Here is a 17214-nt window from a genome sequence, read left to right on the forward strand (position 1 = left end):
CTTATGTGTGAGTGTAGGCATGCTTATGTGTGAGTGTAGGCATGCTTATGTGTGAGTGTAGGCATGCTTATGTATGAGTGTAGGTATGTTTATGTGTGAGTGTAGGCATGCTTATGTGTGAGTGTAGGCATGCTTATGTGTGAATGTAGGTATATTTATGTGTGAGTGTAGGCATGCTTATGTGTGAGTGTAGGTATGTTTATGTGTGAGGGTAAGCATGCTTATGTGTGAGTGTAGGTATGTTTATGTGTGAGGGTAAGCATGCTTATGTGTGAGTGTAGGCATGCTTATGTGTGAGTGTAGGCATGCTTATGTGTGAGTGTAGGCATGCTTATGTGTGAGTGTAGGTATGTTTATGTGTGAGTGTAGGCATGCTTATGTGTGAGAGTAGGCATGCTTATGTGTGAGTGTAGGCATGCTTATGTGTGAGTGTAGGCATGTTTATGTGTGAGTGTAGGCATGCTTATGTGTGAGTGTAGGCATGTGTATGTGTGAGTGTAAGCATGCTTATGTGTGAGTGTAGGCATGCTTATGTGTGAGTGTAGGCATGCTTATGTGTGAGTGTAGGCATGTGTATGTGTGAGTGTAAGCATGCTTATGTGTGAGTGTAGGCATGCTTATGTGTGAGGGTAGGCATGCTTATGTGTGAGGGTAGGCATGCTTATGTGTGAGTGTAGACATGCTTATGTGTGAGGGTAGGCATGCTTATGTGTGAGGGTAAGCATGCTTATGTGTGAGTGTAGGCATGCTTATGTGTGAGTGTAGGCATGTTTATGTGTGAGTGTAAGCATGCTTATGTGTGAGTGTAGTCATGCTTATGTGTGAGGGTAGGCATGCTTACGTGTGAGGGTAAGCATGCTTATGTGTGAGTGTAGGCATTCTTATGTGTGAGTGTAGGCATGCTTATGTGTGAGGGTAGGCATGCTTACGTGTGAGGGTAAGCATGCTTATGTGTGAGTGTAGGCATGTTTATGTGTGAGTGTAAGCATGCTTATGTGTGAGTGTAGGCATGCTTATGTGTGAGTGTAGTCATGCTTATGTGTGAGTGTAGGCATGCTTATGTGTGAGTGTAGGCATGCTTATGTGTGAGTGTAGACATGCTTATGTGTGAGTGTAGGCATGCTTATATGTTAGTGTAGGCATGCTTATGTGTGAGTGTAGGCATGTTTATGTGTGAGTGTAGGCATGCTTATGTGTGAGTGTAGGCATGTTTATGTGTGAGTGTAGGCATGCTTATGTGTGAGTGTAGGCATGCTTATGTGTGAGTGTAGGCATGCTTATCTGTGAGTGTAGGCATGTTTATGTGTGAGTGTAGGCATGTTTATGTGTGAGTGTATGCATGCTTATGTGTGAGTGTAGGCATGCTTATGTGTGAGTGTAGGCATGCTTATGTGTGAGTGTAGGCATGCTTATGTGTGAGTGTAGGCATGCTTATGTGTGAGTGTAGGCATGCTTATGTGTGAGGGTAGGCATGCTTATGTGTGAGTGTAGGCATGCTTATGTGTGAGTGTAGGCATGCTTATGTGTGAGTGTAGGCATGCTTATGTGTGAGGGTAGGCATGCTTATGTGTGAGGGTAGGCATGCTTATGTGTGAGTGTAGGCATGCTTATGTGTGAGTGTAGACATGCTTATGTGTGAGTGTAGGCATGCTTATGTGTGAGTGTAGGCATGCTTATGTGTGAGTGTAGGCATGTTTATGTGTGAGTGTAGGCATGTTTATGTGTGAGTGTAGGCATGCTTATGTGTGAGTGTAGGCATGCTTATGTGTGAGTGTAGGCATGTTTATGTGTGAGTGTAGGCATGCTTATGTGTGAGTGTAGGCATGTTTATGTGTGAGTGTAAGCATGCTTATGTGTGAGTGTAGGCATGCTTATGTGTGAGTGTAGGCATGCTTATGTGTGAGTGTAGACATGCTTATGTGTGAGTGTAGGCATGCTTATGTGTGAGTGTAGGCATGCTTATGTGTGATTGTAGGCATGTTTATGTGTGAGTGTAGGCATGCTTATGTGTGAGTGTAGGCATGTTTATGTGTGAGTGTAGGCATGCTTATGTGTGAGTGTAGGCATGCTTATGTGTGAGTGTAGGCATGTTTATGTGTGAGTGTAGGCATGTTTATGTGTGAGTGTAGGCATGCTTATGTGTGAGTGTAGGCATGCTTATGTGTGATTGTAGGCATGTTTATGTGTGAGTGTAGGCATGTTTATGTGTGAGTGTAGGCATGCTTATGTGTGAGTCTAGGCATGCTTATGTGTGAGTGTAGGCATGATTATTTGTTAGTGTGACGGACCGACTGGTACCCCAAATGAGTACCTCCGTCAGAACACTTCCCTTGTCCTGGACATCCCTTTAAACAGAGCAATAGCTCCTGGTATCTCCCTTTGACCGCAGTCTAAAGTTATGGAGGAGAACAGATCTGAGGTAACACTCAGTTTTCTGAACACAAAAATGAACACTTTATTTGAAAGCAGCACACAGATTTATACACCTTGGCATTCCAGATTTACAGAGCTTCAGTGTGAGGGTAGGCATGCTTACGTGTGAGGGTAAGCATGCTTATGTGTGAGTGTAGGCATGCTTATGTGTGAGTGTAGGCATGCTTATCTGTGAGTGTAGGCATGTTTATGTGTGAGTGTAGGCATGCTTATGTGTGAGTGTAGGCATGCTTATGTGTGAGTGTAGGCATGCTTATGTGTGAGTGTAGGCATGCTTATGTGTGAGTGTAGGCATGCTTATGTGTGAGTGTAGGCATGTTTATGTGTGAGGGTAGGCATGCTTATGTGTGAGTGTAGGCATGCTTATGTGTGAGTGTAGACATGCTTATGTGTGAGTGTAGGCATGCTTATGTGTGAGTGTAGGCATGCTTATGTGTGAGTGTAGGCATGTTTATGTGTGAGTGAAGGCATGCTTATGTGTGAGTGTAGGCATGCTTATGTGTGAGTGTAGGCATGTTTATGTGTGAGTGTAGGCATGCTTATGTGTGAGTGTAGGCATGTTTATGTGTGAGTGTAAGCATGCTTATGTGTGAGTGTAGGCATGCTTATGTGTGAGTGTAGACATGCTTATGTGTGAGTGTAGACATGCTTATGTGTGAGTGTAGGCATGCTTATGTGTGAGTGTAGGCATGCTTATGTGTGATTGTAGGCATGTTTATGTGTGAGTGTAGGCATGCTTATGTGTGAGTGTAGGCATGTTTATGTGTGAGTGTAGGCATGCTTATGTGTGAGTGTAGGCATGCTTATGTGTGAGTGTAGGCATGCTTATGTGTGAGTGTAGGCATGTTTATGTGTGAGTGTAGGCATGTTTATGTGTGAGTGTAGGCATGCTTATGTGTGAGTGTAGGCATGCTTATGTGTGATTGTAGGCATGTTTATGTGTGAGTGTAGGCATGTTTATGTGTGAGTGTAGCCATGCTTATGTGTGAGTGTAGGCATGCTTATGTGTGAGTGTAGGCATGATTATTTGTTAGTGTGACGGACCGACTGGTACCCCAAATGAGTACCTCCGTCAGAACACTTCCCTTGTCCTGGACATCCCTTTAAACAGAGCAATAGCTCCTGGTATCTCCCTTTGACCGCAGTCTAAAGTTATGGAGGAGAACAGATATGAGGTAACACTCAGTTTTCTGAACACAAAAATGAACACTTTATTTGAAAGCAGCACACAGATTTATACACCCTGGCATTCCAGATTTACAGTGCTTCAGGTTACATAGGGAATTGGTTAAACAGTGAAGCAAACATATGAACAATACATCAAACCTCTAACAATTGTCTATTCACAGGTAAAACAGATTAACATATCAAGTTAATTAACTGGGGAAGAACGTTTGCTCAGACAATCTGATGTTGGGCAGTCTAGTTAACATAATCACACAGGAACACAATCAGTTTACCCAGACAGACTCCTGAGACACAATCAGATTAGAAACGTAAATAAAATAAATCTTATTACAGAATATAATAACAGCTCTTATTAACTATTAAGTCCTTTATGCCCACTTGTTTTATAGAGTCACAATTGCTCCCACAAGGGGCACTCACACCCTGTTCCCATCCTGTATTTATGGATACAGGGTGACATGGACATAAGACAGAGTTATGAAAGTACATGGGGTGTCCAGCATATAACATTCCACATTTCCATGCAGTCTCTGGGTATCCTTAAGCCCATGGACCTCCAGCCCAAAGAATGTTCCATAACAGGCCCTCAGATCTTGGTGACTCACGTCACAGTTAGTATGGGTATGAAAATATGTGTGGCTGTTGGCATGCACATATGTATATGTGAGTATGTGTGTGATCATACACATATGTGTGAGTGTGAGTGAGGGCATGCACATATATTTTGGTGTACTCATGCATGTATATTTGTTTGTGGGCATTCAGATATATGTGAGTGTGAACTTAGGTATATGCATGTTTTGGTGTGTACATGCACATGTGTGTGTTTGTGGGTGTAGATATGTGTGGGTATGGGTATATGCATGTTTGGGTGTGAGCATGCACATTTGTGGGGCTGTGATCATATACATATGTATGAGTGTGGGTGTGGGCATACGCATGTTTGGGTGTGAGCATGCACATATATGTGAGTATGGACATACGCATGTTTGGGTGTGAGCATGCACATTTGTGGGGTTGTGAGCATATACATATATGTGAGTGTGGGTATGTACATGTGTGTGTTTGTGGGTGTAGATATGTGTGGGTATGGGTATATGCATGTTTGGGTGTGAGCATGCACATTTGTGGGGTTGTGATCATATACATATGTATGAGTGTGGGTGTGGGTGTGGGTGTGGGCATACGCATGTTTGAGTGTGAGCATGCACATATATGTGAGTATGGACATACGCATGTTTGGGTGTGAGCATGCACATTTGTGGGGTTGTGAGCATATACACATATACGTGGGTGTGGGCATATGCATGTTTGGTTGTGAGCATGCACATTTGTGGGGTTGTGAGCATATACATATATGTGAGTGTGGGTATGTACATGTGTGTGTTTGTGTAGATATGTGTGGGTATGGGTATATGCATGTTTGGGTGTGAGCATGCACATTTGTGGGGTTGTGATCATATACATATGTATGAGTGTGGGTGTGGGTGTGGGCATACGCATGTTTGGGTGTGAGCATGCACATATATGTGAGTATGGACATACGCATGTTTGGGTGTGAGCATGCACATTTGTGGGGTTGTGAGCATATATACATATACGTGGGTGTGGGCATATGCATGTTTGGGTGTGAGCATGCACATTTGTGGGGTTGTGATCATATACATATGTATGAGTGTGGGTGTGGGTGTGGGCATACGCATATTTGGGTGTGAGCATGCACATATATGTGAGTATGGACATACGCATGTTTCGGTGTGAGCATGCACATTTGTGGGGTTGTGAGCATATACACATATACGTGGGTGTGGGCATATGCATGTTAGGGTGTGAGCGTGCACATTTGTGGGGTTGTGAGCATATACACATATAGTGTGTGCATGTACATGTGTGTGTATAATTTTGAGGGATTTATTTCTCCTTGTAGTCCCACATGTGAACAGCTTACACACAATTTATTTAGTGTATTCCCAGCACCATAATGAGAGCTGAGTTGTTCTTTCTTCAGAATTAGCACGGAGCAGCTTTCAGGTCACCTCGAAGAGTTAAAGGAAAAGCTTTCAGCTGAAAAAGAAACCAGGTACGGACTGAATAATGTGAGAAATAACAGCGGGTCTGCACAATTAGCTTTTATTTTCCTTATTTATAGGGGTATACACAGAGTTGTCAGAATGCTGTTATGTTGTGTTAGTCGGCCAAGCTAATGTAATGAGATTAATTATAACATTGTGTTGGGTGATTTTTGTTGATAGCAGAAACTATTTAGAAATAAGTATTCTGAACCTCATGTAGCATTGGTCAGCAATGCATTGCACCTCTCTCTGCCACTGAGTGGATAAACCTTAAATGAATGGTTAAAAAATGAAACTAAAGCATATGAAACAGATGTGAAACCCAAAAATGTTATTTCATGATTCAGATAGCGAATACATTTTTAAACAACTTTCTTTTTTTTTTTTTTTTTTTTTTTTCTGTTAAGTAAATTAGCTTTCTGTTTTTTTTTTTTTTTTTTTTTTTTTTTTTTTTATATTGTAAACATAAAAACATTACATACATAAAAATTCCATAACAATCCTTAAGTGTTCTTACTATAACAATATGTGCTTTTAACAATAGATACTAGACAACATCAACCCCTACATACACACACAAAAAAAAAAAAAAAAAAAAAGAAAAGGGAATTCCCCCCCTCCGCCCCCCTGACCCCTCTCAATCCCGATACTTTTATATACCCGGTTAAGATGGAAGGGTCCTATATTTAAATTCTTCCCAATGGAAGCGGATTTTCTGAAAGACCTCTTCTCTATTAGTTTTTAGATAAGTATATTCTTCCAGTATTAATAATTCATTAATTCTAGTAAGTAAGATTTCTTTATCCGGGATATTTGTTTTTTTCCAGTTTCTGGCCAATAGGGATTTCGTTCCATTTAATACAAATGTTACAAGTTTAGCTCTTATTTTACAAATATCTTTAATGGGTTTATTTAATAGGGCCGTAAAGATATCCAATTGAAAGTCCGCTATCCCAATAATCTGCTGGATGCATTCCGAAGTTATTCCCCATACACTTTTCACCCTAGGGCAATCCCACCATATATGTTGCATATTCCCGATCCCCCCGCATCCTCTCCAACAAAAATTGGAAGCATTTGGGTATATACTATGTAATCTAGCCGGAGTAAGGTACCATCTAGTAAGTATCTTATAATTTAGCTCCTGGATATTAGACGAGGATGACGATCTAGCTACCTTATCACAGATGGACCGCCATTCCGACTCCTCCAGCTGAGTCCCTGTCTCTACTTCCCATTTTTGCATATAACTATGTTTTATAAATTCTGCTGGAGTGTTAAGGAGTTTATAGCTAAATGAAATTGTACTTCTAATTGAGATTTCGTTATGACAGGTTTTTTCAAATAATGTTAATTCCCTAGTCAAGTTTGCTTTGTCTGGATGTCGTGTAACAAAATTCTGTAACTGTAAATATTTTAGCCAGTTTCCATAAGTACCATCTGCCATTTTCCCCAGTTCTTGTTTGGATTTAAGCTTCCCCTTATCTATAAATTGGCATAACGGTAAAGATTGGTGTAAGTTTTGTTGACCTAAGAAGCTAGGTGTGAACCCTCCCTGAAATTCCGAATTGTTTGTAATCGGGAGTAGAGGTGAGAGAGTTGTAGAGATAGAGGGGCATTCTTTTATGATTTTACTCCAGTTCATAAAAATATGCTTAATCATTGGGAACTGCATGATTTTTAAAGGTCTTCCTTCTGGTGGCAACCATATTAATTTTTTCATTGGGAGGGATGTTATTAAATTATTCTCTAATTGTACCCACGCTTTGTTCTTGCTATTTAAATGCCAATCTAGTATCCTTTGAAGTATAACTGCTCTATGATAATTCCTAACATTTGGTACCCCTAGCCCCCCCTCTTTCCTTGCTCTATACAGAATAGAGGCCTTGATTCTTGGTTTAATTTGATTCCAGATGAAAGAATTGATGATTTTCTGAAGATTAGTGCAGAAAGTATGGGGGATATTAATGGGAATGGTCTGAAAAATATATAGGATACGTGGAAGCACATTCATTTTTACTAAGTGTATTCGCCCCAGCCAAGAAATCCTTTTCTGCCTCCAAGATCCAAGCTCCGCTTGGAGTTTAGACATTAAATTCACATAGTTATCTACAAACAGCTGTTCCTTTTCTGTTGATAATTGGACCCCCAGGTACTTTAAGGACGACTCTTTCCATACAAATGAGTTACCTGATTTGCATTCATAATAATCTCTTACTGGGAGTGCATACTTAAGAGCTTCTGATTTATTTTTATTGATGAGAAAGTTTGAATGTCTCCCAAATTCCTGTAATATCTCTTCCAAGTTTTTAATGGACCTTGCCGGATCCGTTAATGTTAATAGCACATCGTCGGCGTACAACGAGATCTTATATTCTTGCTCCCCTATTTTAATACCCTTAATGCTTGTCTCTGCCCGGATTCTAGTTGCTAAAATTTCCATGGAGAGAATAAACAACAAGGGGGACAGGGGGCATCCTTGTCTTGTACCATTTGTAATCGTAAGAGAGTCTGAGAGCACACCATTAATTTTTACTATAGCCGATGGAAGGGTATATAAATGAAAAATACGTTGTATGATTTTCTCCCCAAAGCCAAATTTGTTAAGTGTTGTACGCAGGAAGGACCAGTCTAGCCGGTCAAAAGCCTTCTCTGCGTCCAGCGATAGCATGACCAGGGGTATCTTATGTATTTTTGCGTATTTTATTAAGTATAATGCTTTAATGGTGTTGTCTCTTGCCTCTCTACATGGTACAAAGCCGACCTGATCTATATTAATGATTTCTGGTAAAATTTTATTTATTCTATTTGCTATAAGTTTAGCGTAAATTTTAACATCATTATTAAATAATGATATAGGCCTGTAGCTGGCTGGTAATTTAGGATCTTTTCCTGGTTTATGCAATACCACTATCTTAGCTTCGAGCATCTCTTTTGCTAACAGAGGTTCTGTGCTTATTGAGTTAAAATAAAGTAGAAGTTTTGGTGCCAGGGTCTCATTATATGTTTTATAATAGTTTGAGCTAAATCCATCTATTCCTGGACTTTTCCCTAGGGCAAATTTTTTAATAGTCTGCATTATCTCTTGCAGGCTAAATGGTTCATCTAACATCTTTTTTTGAGACTCTGATATAGTAGGCACCTGGATTCCATTGATATAGTTATCTTTATCTATTTGAGAGTGTCTGGATTTATTTTGTGGGCCCAAGTTATATAATTGCTGGTAATAATCTTGAAAAACCTTAGCAATATCCTGGCTCCCTGTCTTACTGTTACCTGATCCGTCTATAATATTAGAAACGTAAGTTTGAAGAACTTTTTTTTTTACAGCTCGTGCTAATAGTCTCCCGGCTTTGTTACCCCCATTAAAGAACACCTTTTTAAGTTGTAGGGCTCTTCGTTGTACGCCTTTATTCAGGAAAACATTCAAACTCTCTCGCTCTGCTTTAAGGGATTCTGATAACTGTTTGTTATATGGATCCTTCTTATGTTTATCTTCTGCCCTGGAGAGAGAGTCTAGTAAATGTGTATAATGTTCTCTAGCTTGTCTATTAATTCTGGATTTGTGTTTTATAAATTCTCCCCTAATTACCGCCTTATGTGTGACCCACCATGTGCTTGGTGCAGTATCATCTATAGAATTGGTCTCAAAATAGGTTTCGATAGATTTCAAAATAGATTGTCTTATCTGTACATCTTTCAGGAGATTATCGTCCAAGCGCCATTGATATGGGATTATTGGTTTTGAGGGCCAGTTTAGTTTCAGGGAAATAAGAGAATGGTCTGACCAGGTGATGTTATGTATTTTGGCCTCTTGAGCTAAAATATAGCTGTTTTGATCCATCCAGAAATAGTCAATACGTGAGTAAGATTTTTGTGGGGGTGAGTAAAATGTATAATCTCTAGTAGCTGGATGGAGCGTCCTCCATACATCCAGCAGAGATAGGGAGAGAAGACTTGTCTTGACTGCTTTGATAATATGTTTAGATATATTACTTTTCTTTTTAGAACAATCTTCTACAGGCTCCATTGGTACATTAAAATCCCCCCCTATAATTAAAGTACCCTTTTGAACATCCAAAATCCTATTACATACTCTCTTAAAGAATAATTTCTGTCCTCTATTCGGTGCATATATATTCACCAGTGTAACTGGTCTATTATATAATAGACCTACCAAACAGATATACCTTCCCTCTTCGTCCCTATCCATTTGAATAAGTTGAAATGGAGAATCTTTGTGGAACAAGATACAGACCCCATTTTTCTTTACTCTGTTGGAGCTCTGAAAAATAGTTGGATAATAGTTGTTTGTGAACTTAGGTTCTTTATTTTTATTAAAATGAGACTCTTGAACAAAGATAATATCTCCCTTTTCTTTATGAAAACTATGTAGGGCCTTATTTCTTTTCTGTGCATTATTAAGGCCCTTAGCATTTTGTGATAATAGGCAAATCTTTTTTTTATCTATTTTCATACTTTATTAAGAGAGAATTTCTGAGTGATAAGTGACCCAAAAAAAAAAGGTTGGGGCCAGGCGGCAGGGGCCAGGGAAGGGGAGAAGGAGAGCGAGAAGAGAAAAAGAGAAAAAAAAAAAAGGGGACCACAAATCCCCGCATCCACACACAATACCCCCATACATACCTTACAAATAACACAAATACAGGGAAAATTAAACCGACAGATTGTTTCCCCCTAAATGGCAATAATATCTTAATTTACCCAAATTACAAGCATTATTGTTATTAAAAAAAAAAAAAAACTCAGTGTGACCTTCCAGTGTTTAAGTGGGAGGAAAAAAAAAAAAAAAAAAAAAAAAAAAATTCACATATCTACATTTTTTCTTGATGTGACCTTCAAGTGCTTAAGTGTAAAAAAAAAAATATAAAAAATTCACATATCTACATTTTTTCTTGATGTGACCTTCAAGTGCTTAAGTGTAAAAAAAAAAAAAAAAAAAAAAAAAAAAAAATTTCACATATCTACATTTTTCCTTGATGTGACCTTCAAGTGCTTAAGTGTAAAAAAAAAAAAAATTCACATATCTACATTTTTTCTTGATGTGACCTTCAAGTGCTTAAGTGTAAAAAAAAAAAAAAAAAAAAAAAAAAAAAAATATAAAAAATTCACATATCTACATTTTTTCTTGTTGTGACCTTCAAGTGCTTAAGTGTAAAAAAAAAAAAAAAAAAAAAAATAAAAAAAAAAAATTTCACATATCTACATTTTTCCTTGATGTGACCTTCAAGTGCTTAAGTGTAAAAAAAAAAAAAAAAAAAAATTTCACATATCTACATTTTTTCTTGATGTGACCTTCAAGTGCTTAAGTGTAAAAAAAAAAAAAAAAAAAAAAACACACTCTCTTACTTATATAACCATATAACCATAAAGCTTTTATACTAACAGTGACTCATAAATTTTAACCATCTCTTAGAGAGAAAAATAAAAATAAATAAAATATAATAATAATACAAAAAAAAAAAAAAAAAAAATTCCTTTTCTTTTTTTTTCCTTCATAAAGAGAAAAAAAAAAAAAAAAAAAAAAAAAAGCAGTTAGGAGTAATTTCTAGTCTTAATATACTAACTATCTCTATGTTTTTTTAACACCTTAAGCCAGTGCTATGATCATAGACTCTCATCTTGAACCAACAGTCTTTAAGTATTAGAATTTGCTAATGTCTCTAAGCAAGTATTAGAGATTAACTCCGCATCATTGTTAGTCCTTTCCTGTTGCTTTCTCCTAGTCGGGACTTTTATCCATTGATGTCCCCTTCCTTCCTGAACAGATCTAGGGTTAAACGAATAGCTCTCCTTCCTTTTCTCTTGGTTATTTGATGTTTCCAATACTGGTGTATTAATACCTAGAGTAGTACAGAAAGAATTGAGGTCCTGCAACGAATGTAAAGTTGCGTGCTTTCCATCCACTGTGGCCCTTAGGCCAAAGGGGAATCCCCATCTATATGGGATTTTCAGATTGCTAAAATGTAGAGTGAGGGACTTTAACTCTTTTCTTCTTTGTAAAGTCCTGGGACTAATATCAGAAAAGATTTGGATTTGCTGGCCTTCAAACACAATGTTTGGATGTAATCTAGCTGCCTGTGTGACAGCCTCTTTATCTTTGAAATGTGCAAATTTGATTATCGTGTCTCTAGGTGGGTCTCCTTTCCTTAACCTAGGTTTTAAGGCTCTGTGGCACCGTTCCAATGTCTTATCTGTGTAAGCCTCATCCCTTGTCAGGGTATTAAGAAAACGTAAAAGGTATTTTTCAAGGTCAGCTGGTATTATATCCTCTGATATCCCCCTTATTCTTAAGTTTGACCTCCTCTGCCTGTTCTCCATATCTTCTAACTGATTTTGTAATAATATTATGTCCTCTCCCTGTTGGTGGATCTGTTGTGCCATGCTGTCTGTGTGATTCACCCAAGCTTCTCTGTCCTCTTCCAGTAGGGCCACTCTGTTCCCAATCTCCCCAATATCCTTTTTAATGTTAGAAAATTCATTTTTAATACAAAGTTTCACCTGACTTATTTCTTCCAAAAGAGTTTGGATGTCTGCTTTCGATGGTAGACCCTGTAAGTCTGCTTTAGTCAGCAGGGGTGTATTGGGTTCAGGAGTGTTAATGAGTTTATTAGGTGACATATACTCTGAAGAGTGATTCAATAGGGAGGTATCTGTGGCTTTAAAGAAGGAGTCTACTTTTGGAGCTTGCGATGTATGGGATTTACCCCCTTTATCCTGTTTAGCTGTTTTCTTAGTAGTCATTGTAAACCCCTTTTTTTTTTTTTCTTTCTCCCCTTTTTCACGCTCCTAGGGCTAGGTGTGTAACAACAGACTCTCTTTACCTTATTCTAGAGAACTTCCCAGTCTGTTGAGATAGCTCCGCTATGATTAGGTTGTTAGGCTAATACACTGAGTTATGTGTAGGGCCTATAGTTCATGCATGTGCTTGCTCTTTATATCTCAAGTTGTCGTGTTAACAGCCCTTTAGTACCACATTGTTACAGAATTTCAACAAAGGGGAAAAACAGACAAACGTTTACCTTTCCTTCTCCTTTCTGCTCCCATTCTGTTTAGGAGACTGGGCCTCTGATCCTCTGTTATTCCAGTGATAGCCGTCCCTTACACAGTGCACCGGCTCACCTTTGATGATCTTTGAAACTTCTGCCAGAAAGGTATGCGACCAGCTATTCCTAGGGCACCCGGGCCCCAAAAATAATAAAAAAGAAAAAAACAGCCTTTCAAATGGCTCTATAGCTGGCTGTCTGTATACTTAGCCGGGTATTAGGTACAGGCGCCGTGCAACGTTAGATCCAATGTTCTGTCTCTGCTCCGGGCTGTGTCCCTGTACTCCACCCTTGGCAATTTCCTCTGCTGCAGTCCCTGCTTCGAATTCTGCTGCCTTTACACCTCTCCGGACTATGCCGGTTGTAATCTTTAAGGCTCAGCAGGTAAACGCCCACACCTGTCCAGGTCCGTCCCGGAGCTCGTTCCCTCAGAGGCCCACATTCCGGAGCTTCAGCCCCCACTTGTGCAATACATCTACAGGGTAAACTTTTCCAAGCACCCGCACCTTTTCCACACTCTCCCCTGGAGCTAAGGTACCGCTCGAGGCTTCCTCTGTTGTATGTGTACGCAGTACACCTCCGCCTGCTCTTTCGGCGTCTCTCCCGGTAAGGCGTGCAGGGGGATCTCACACAGACAGCGTAGCAATTAGTGTAAAAATGTCCTTTTGGCTGTGCCTTTTCACCTAGCTCTGATTCTCCTTCAGTCCGCTTACATTATTTGGCCGTTTTAGGATATTAAAAGCTTCTTTTTTGCCATTTAGGAGGACGGTTAAGCTGGAGCTCTACAGGTGTGCGGCCATTCTCTACCTTGGCCGGCTCCGCCCCTCTTAAACAACTTTCTATTTTACTTCTATTATCTAATTTGTTTCATTCTCTTAGTATGACAACCGGTATATATATGCAGCCACCAATCAGCAGCTAGAACCTAGGTTCTTTGCTGCTCCTGAGCTTACCTAGATAAACCTTTCAACAAAGGATAACAAGAGCAGTAAGCAAATTAAATTATAGAAGGAAATTGGAAAGTTGTTTAAAATTGTATGCTCTGTCTGAATCATGAAAGAAAAAATGTGGGTTTCATGTCCCTTTAACATGGCTAAAAAATGTATTACACTCTGGGCCCGATTACAAGTGGAGCGGTATTTTTAACGCTCCCGTTCACACGCTAACTCCGCATTTTGAGCGGGTGGGGTAGCGGTCATATTACAAGTTAAAAGTAAAAAGTTTTTGCTTGCACACTGACCTGAAACCGTGCAAAAGTTAACATATACCCCCGTAGAAGTCAATGGACCAAAAAATAGGGTAAGTATGGGGGGGAACCTAACACTCTGCTTGCGCATATAGCCAATCTCAGATTCTCAAGTGCACTAACCCGACATGAAAATATGACTAATTCACATTTTTCATATAGCAGAATATGTTCTATTTATTCTTATGTGAAATATTAACATAACCAACAAGGACATAGTATAATTGATAATAAATAATAACATATATATGTATATATATAGAATTGAAGAAAGCATGCCCTCACTGGATTTGTGAAAAAGGTGCTTTTACTGGCACATCAAAAAAGTTAAGTTCCGGGCATCAATCACCCCTTTATCAGACCAAGTGGTCAGATGAAGGGGTGATTGATCCCCAAAACGTTACTTTTTTTGATGTGCCAGTAAAAGCACCTTTCTCCTGTTAAGTGTGGTCAGTCCACGGGTCATCATTACTTCTGGGATATTAACTCCTCCCCAACAGGAAGTGCAAGAGGATCACCCAGCAGAGCTGCTATATAGCTCCTCCCCTCTACGTCACCTCCAGTCATTCTCTTGCACCCAACTAATAGATAGGATGTGTGATAGGACTGTGGTGATTATACTTAGTTTTATACCTTCAATCAAAAGTTTGTTATTTTATAACAGCGTGTGAGTGTGTTGTTCCTTCTCTGGTAGAATTTGAAGAAGAATCTACCTGAGTTTTTTGTATGATTTTAGCCGGCGTAGTTAAGATCATATTGCTGTTCTCGGCCATCTGAGGAGTGAGGTAAACTTCAGATCAGGGGACAGCGGGCAGGTTAACCTGCAAAGAGGTATGTAGCAGCATATTATTTTCTGACAATGGAATTGACTGAGAAAATTCTGCCATACCGATATAATGTAAGCTCAGCCTTAAATGCAGTAGTAGCAACTGGTATCAGGCTGTCATGTATGTATATTTACACTTCAGTATTCTGGGGAATGGCACTTCACTGGGATAATACTGTATGCATAAGACTTTAGCCTAATTTGCAGTGACTAGCAAAAGGCTTTCTAATGACATTTCATTTATTTGATGTTAAACGTTTTTGCTGGCATGTAAAATCGTTTAATTTTCTGAGGTACTGGGTGAAAAAATGTTTTGGGCACTGTTTTTTCCACTTGGCAGTCGTTTTATTTAATTTAAGACAGTTACTGATCTCCCTCACTGTTGTGTGTGAGGGGGAGGGGCCTATTTTGGCGCTTTTGCTACGCATCAGAAAATTCAGTCAAAAGTCTCTTGTCTTCCCTGCATGATCCGGTTCGTCTCTACAGAGCTCAGGGGTCTTCAAAAATTAATTTGAGGGAGGTAATCACTCACAGCAGAGCTGTGAGATTGTGACTGACTGTGATAAAAAACGCTTATTTTCTGTACATTTTTTCTGCTATTCAGGGTTAGTTATCCATTGCTAATGGGGGCAATCCTTTGCTAAAATTGTGTTTTTACCGGAAAGAATTTGATGTTATAGTTTCTCAAGTTTATTATTTCTCAACTGTCATAACTTTTTTTCTGTGCTTCTTAAAGGCACAGTACGTTTTCATATTATTTGTAAATTGCTTTGAAAAGTATTTCCAAGTTGCTAGTTTAATTGCTAGTGTGTTAAACATGTCTGACTCAGAGGAATATCTCTGTGCTATATGTGCTAAAGCCAAAGTGGAGCCCAATAGAAATTTATGTACTAATTGCATTGATGCTACTTTAAATAAAAGTCAATCTGTACAAATTGAACATCATTCACCAAACAACGAGGGGAGAGTTATGCCGACTAACTCGCCTCACGTGTCAGTACCTGCATCTCCCGCTCGGGAGGTGCGTGATATTGTAGCGCCGAGTACATCAGGGCGGCCATTACAAATCACATTACAGGATATGGCTAATGTTATGACTGAAGTTTTGGCTAAATTACCAGAACTTAGAGGTAAGCGTGATCACTCTGGGGTGAGAACAGAGTGCGCTGTTGATAATAGGGCCATGTCTGATACTGCGTCACAGTATGCTGAACATGAGGACGGAGAGCTTCAATCTGCAGGTGACGGTTCTGATCCCAATAGAATGGATTCAGACATTTCTAATTTTAAGTTTAAACTCGAAAACCTCCGTGTACTGTTAGGGGAGGTATTAGCAGCTCTGAATGATTGTAACACCGTTGCAATCCCAGAGAAATTATGTAGGCTGGATAGATACTATGCGGTACCGGCGAGTACTGACGTATTTCCTATACCTAAGAGGCTTACAGAGATAATTACTAAGGAATGGGATAGGCCCGGTGTACCCTTTTCCCCCCCTCCTGTGTTTAGAAAAATGTTTCCAATAGACGCCACCACACGGGACTTATGGCAGACGGTCCCTAAGGTGGAGGGAGCGGTTTCTACTCTGGCTAAGCGTACCACTATCCCGGTGGAGGATAGCTGTGCCTTTTCAGATCCAATGGATAAAAAATTAGAGGGTTACCTTAAGAAAATGTTTGTTCAACAAGGTTTTATATTGCAACCCCTTGCATGTATTGCGTCTGTCACGGCCGCGGCCGCTTTTTGGTCCGAGTCCCTGGAAGAGACTCTTGACTCAATAACTATAGATGAGATTTCAAACAAGCTTAAGACACTTAAGCTAGCTAATTCATTTATTTCGGATGCCGTAGTACATTTAACTAAACTTACGGCTAAGAATTCCGGATTCGCCATTCAGGCACGCAGAGCACTGTGGCTAAAATCCTGGTCAGCTGACGTTACTTCTAAATCTAAATTACTTAACATACCTTTCAAAGGGCAGACCTTATTCGGGCCCGGGTTGAAAGAAATTATCGCTGACATTACAGGAGGTAAAGGCCATGCCCTGCCTCAAGACAGAGCCAAACCTAAGGCTAGACAGTCTAATTTTCGTTCCTTTCGTAATTTCAAGGCAGGAGCAGCATCAACTTCCTCTGCACCAAAACAGGAAGGAGCTGTTGCTCGCTACAGACAAGGCTGGAGACCTAACCAGTCCTGGAACAAGGGCAAGCAGGCCAGGAAACCTGCTGCTGCCCCTAAGACAGCATGAATTGAGGGCCCCCGATCCGGGAACGGATCTAGTGGGGGACAGACTTTCCCTCTTCGCCCAGGCTTGGGCAAGAGATGTCCAGGATCCCTGGGCGTTAGAGATCATATCTCAGGGATATCTTCTGGACTTCAAATCCT

At 39.8% G+C, this 17214-nt stretch overlaps 1 protein-coding gene across 1 annotated transcript in view; it reads left to right on the forward strand.

The window, feature by feature from the left end:
* The window catches only part of LOC128652321 (repetitive organellar protein-like), a 294662-nt gene that overhangs the window by 144163 nt on the left and 133285 nt on the right, over nt 1-17214 (forward strand). Inside the window, exon 11 of the mRNA XM_053705258.1 lies at nt 5630-5701. Coding sequence (XP_053561233.1) covers nt 5630-5701 — 72 coding nt within the window. The remainder of the gene's footprint in view (nt 1-5629; nt 5702-17214) is intronic.

This window comes from Bombina bombina, chromosome 1 (assembly GCF_027579735.1).
Source record: "Bombina bombina isolate aBomBom1 chromosome 1, aBomBom1.pri, whole genome shotgun sequence".
Taxonomy (NCBI): domain Eukaryota; kingdom Metazoa; phylum Chordata; class Amphibia; order Anura; family Bombinatoridae; genus Bombina; species Bombina bombina.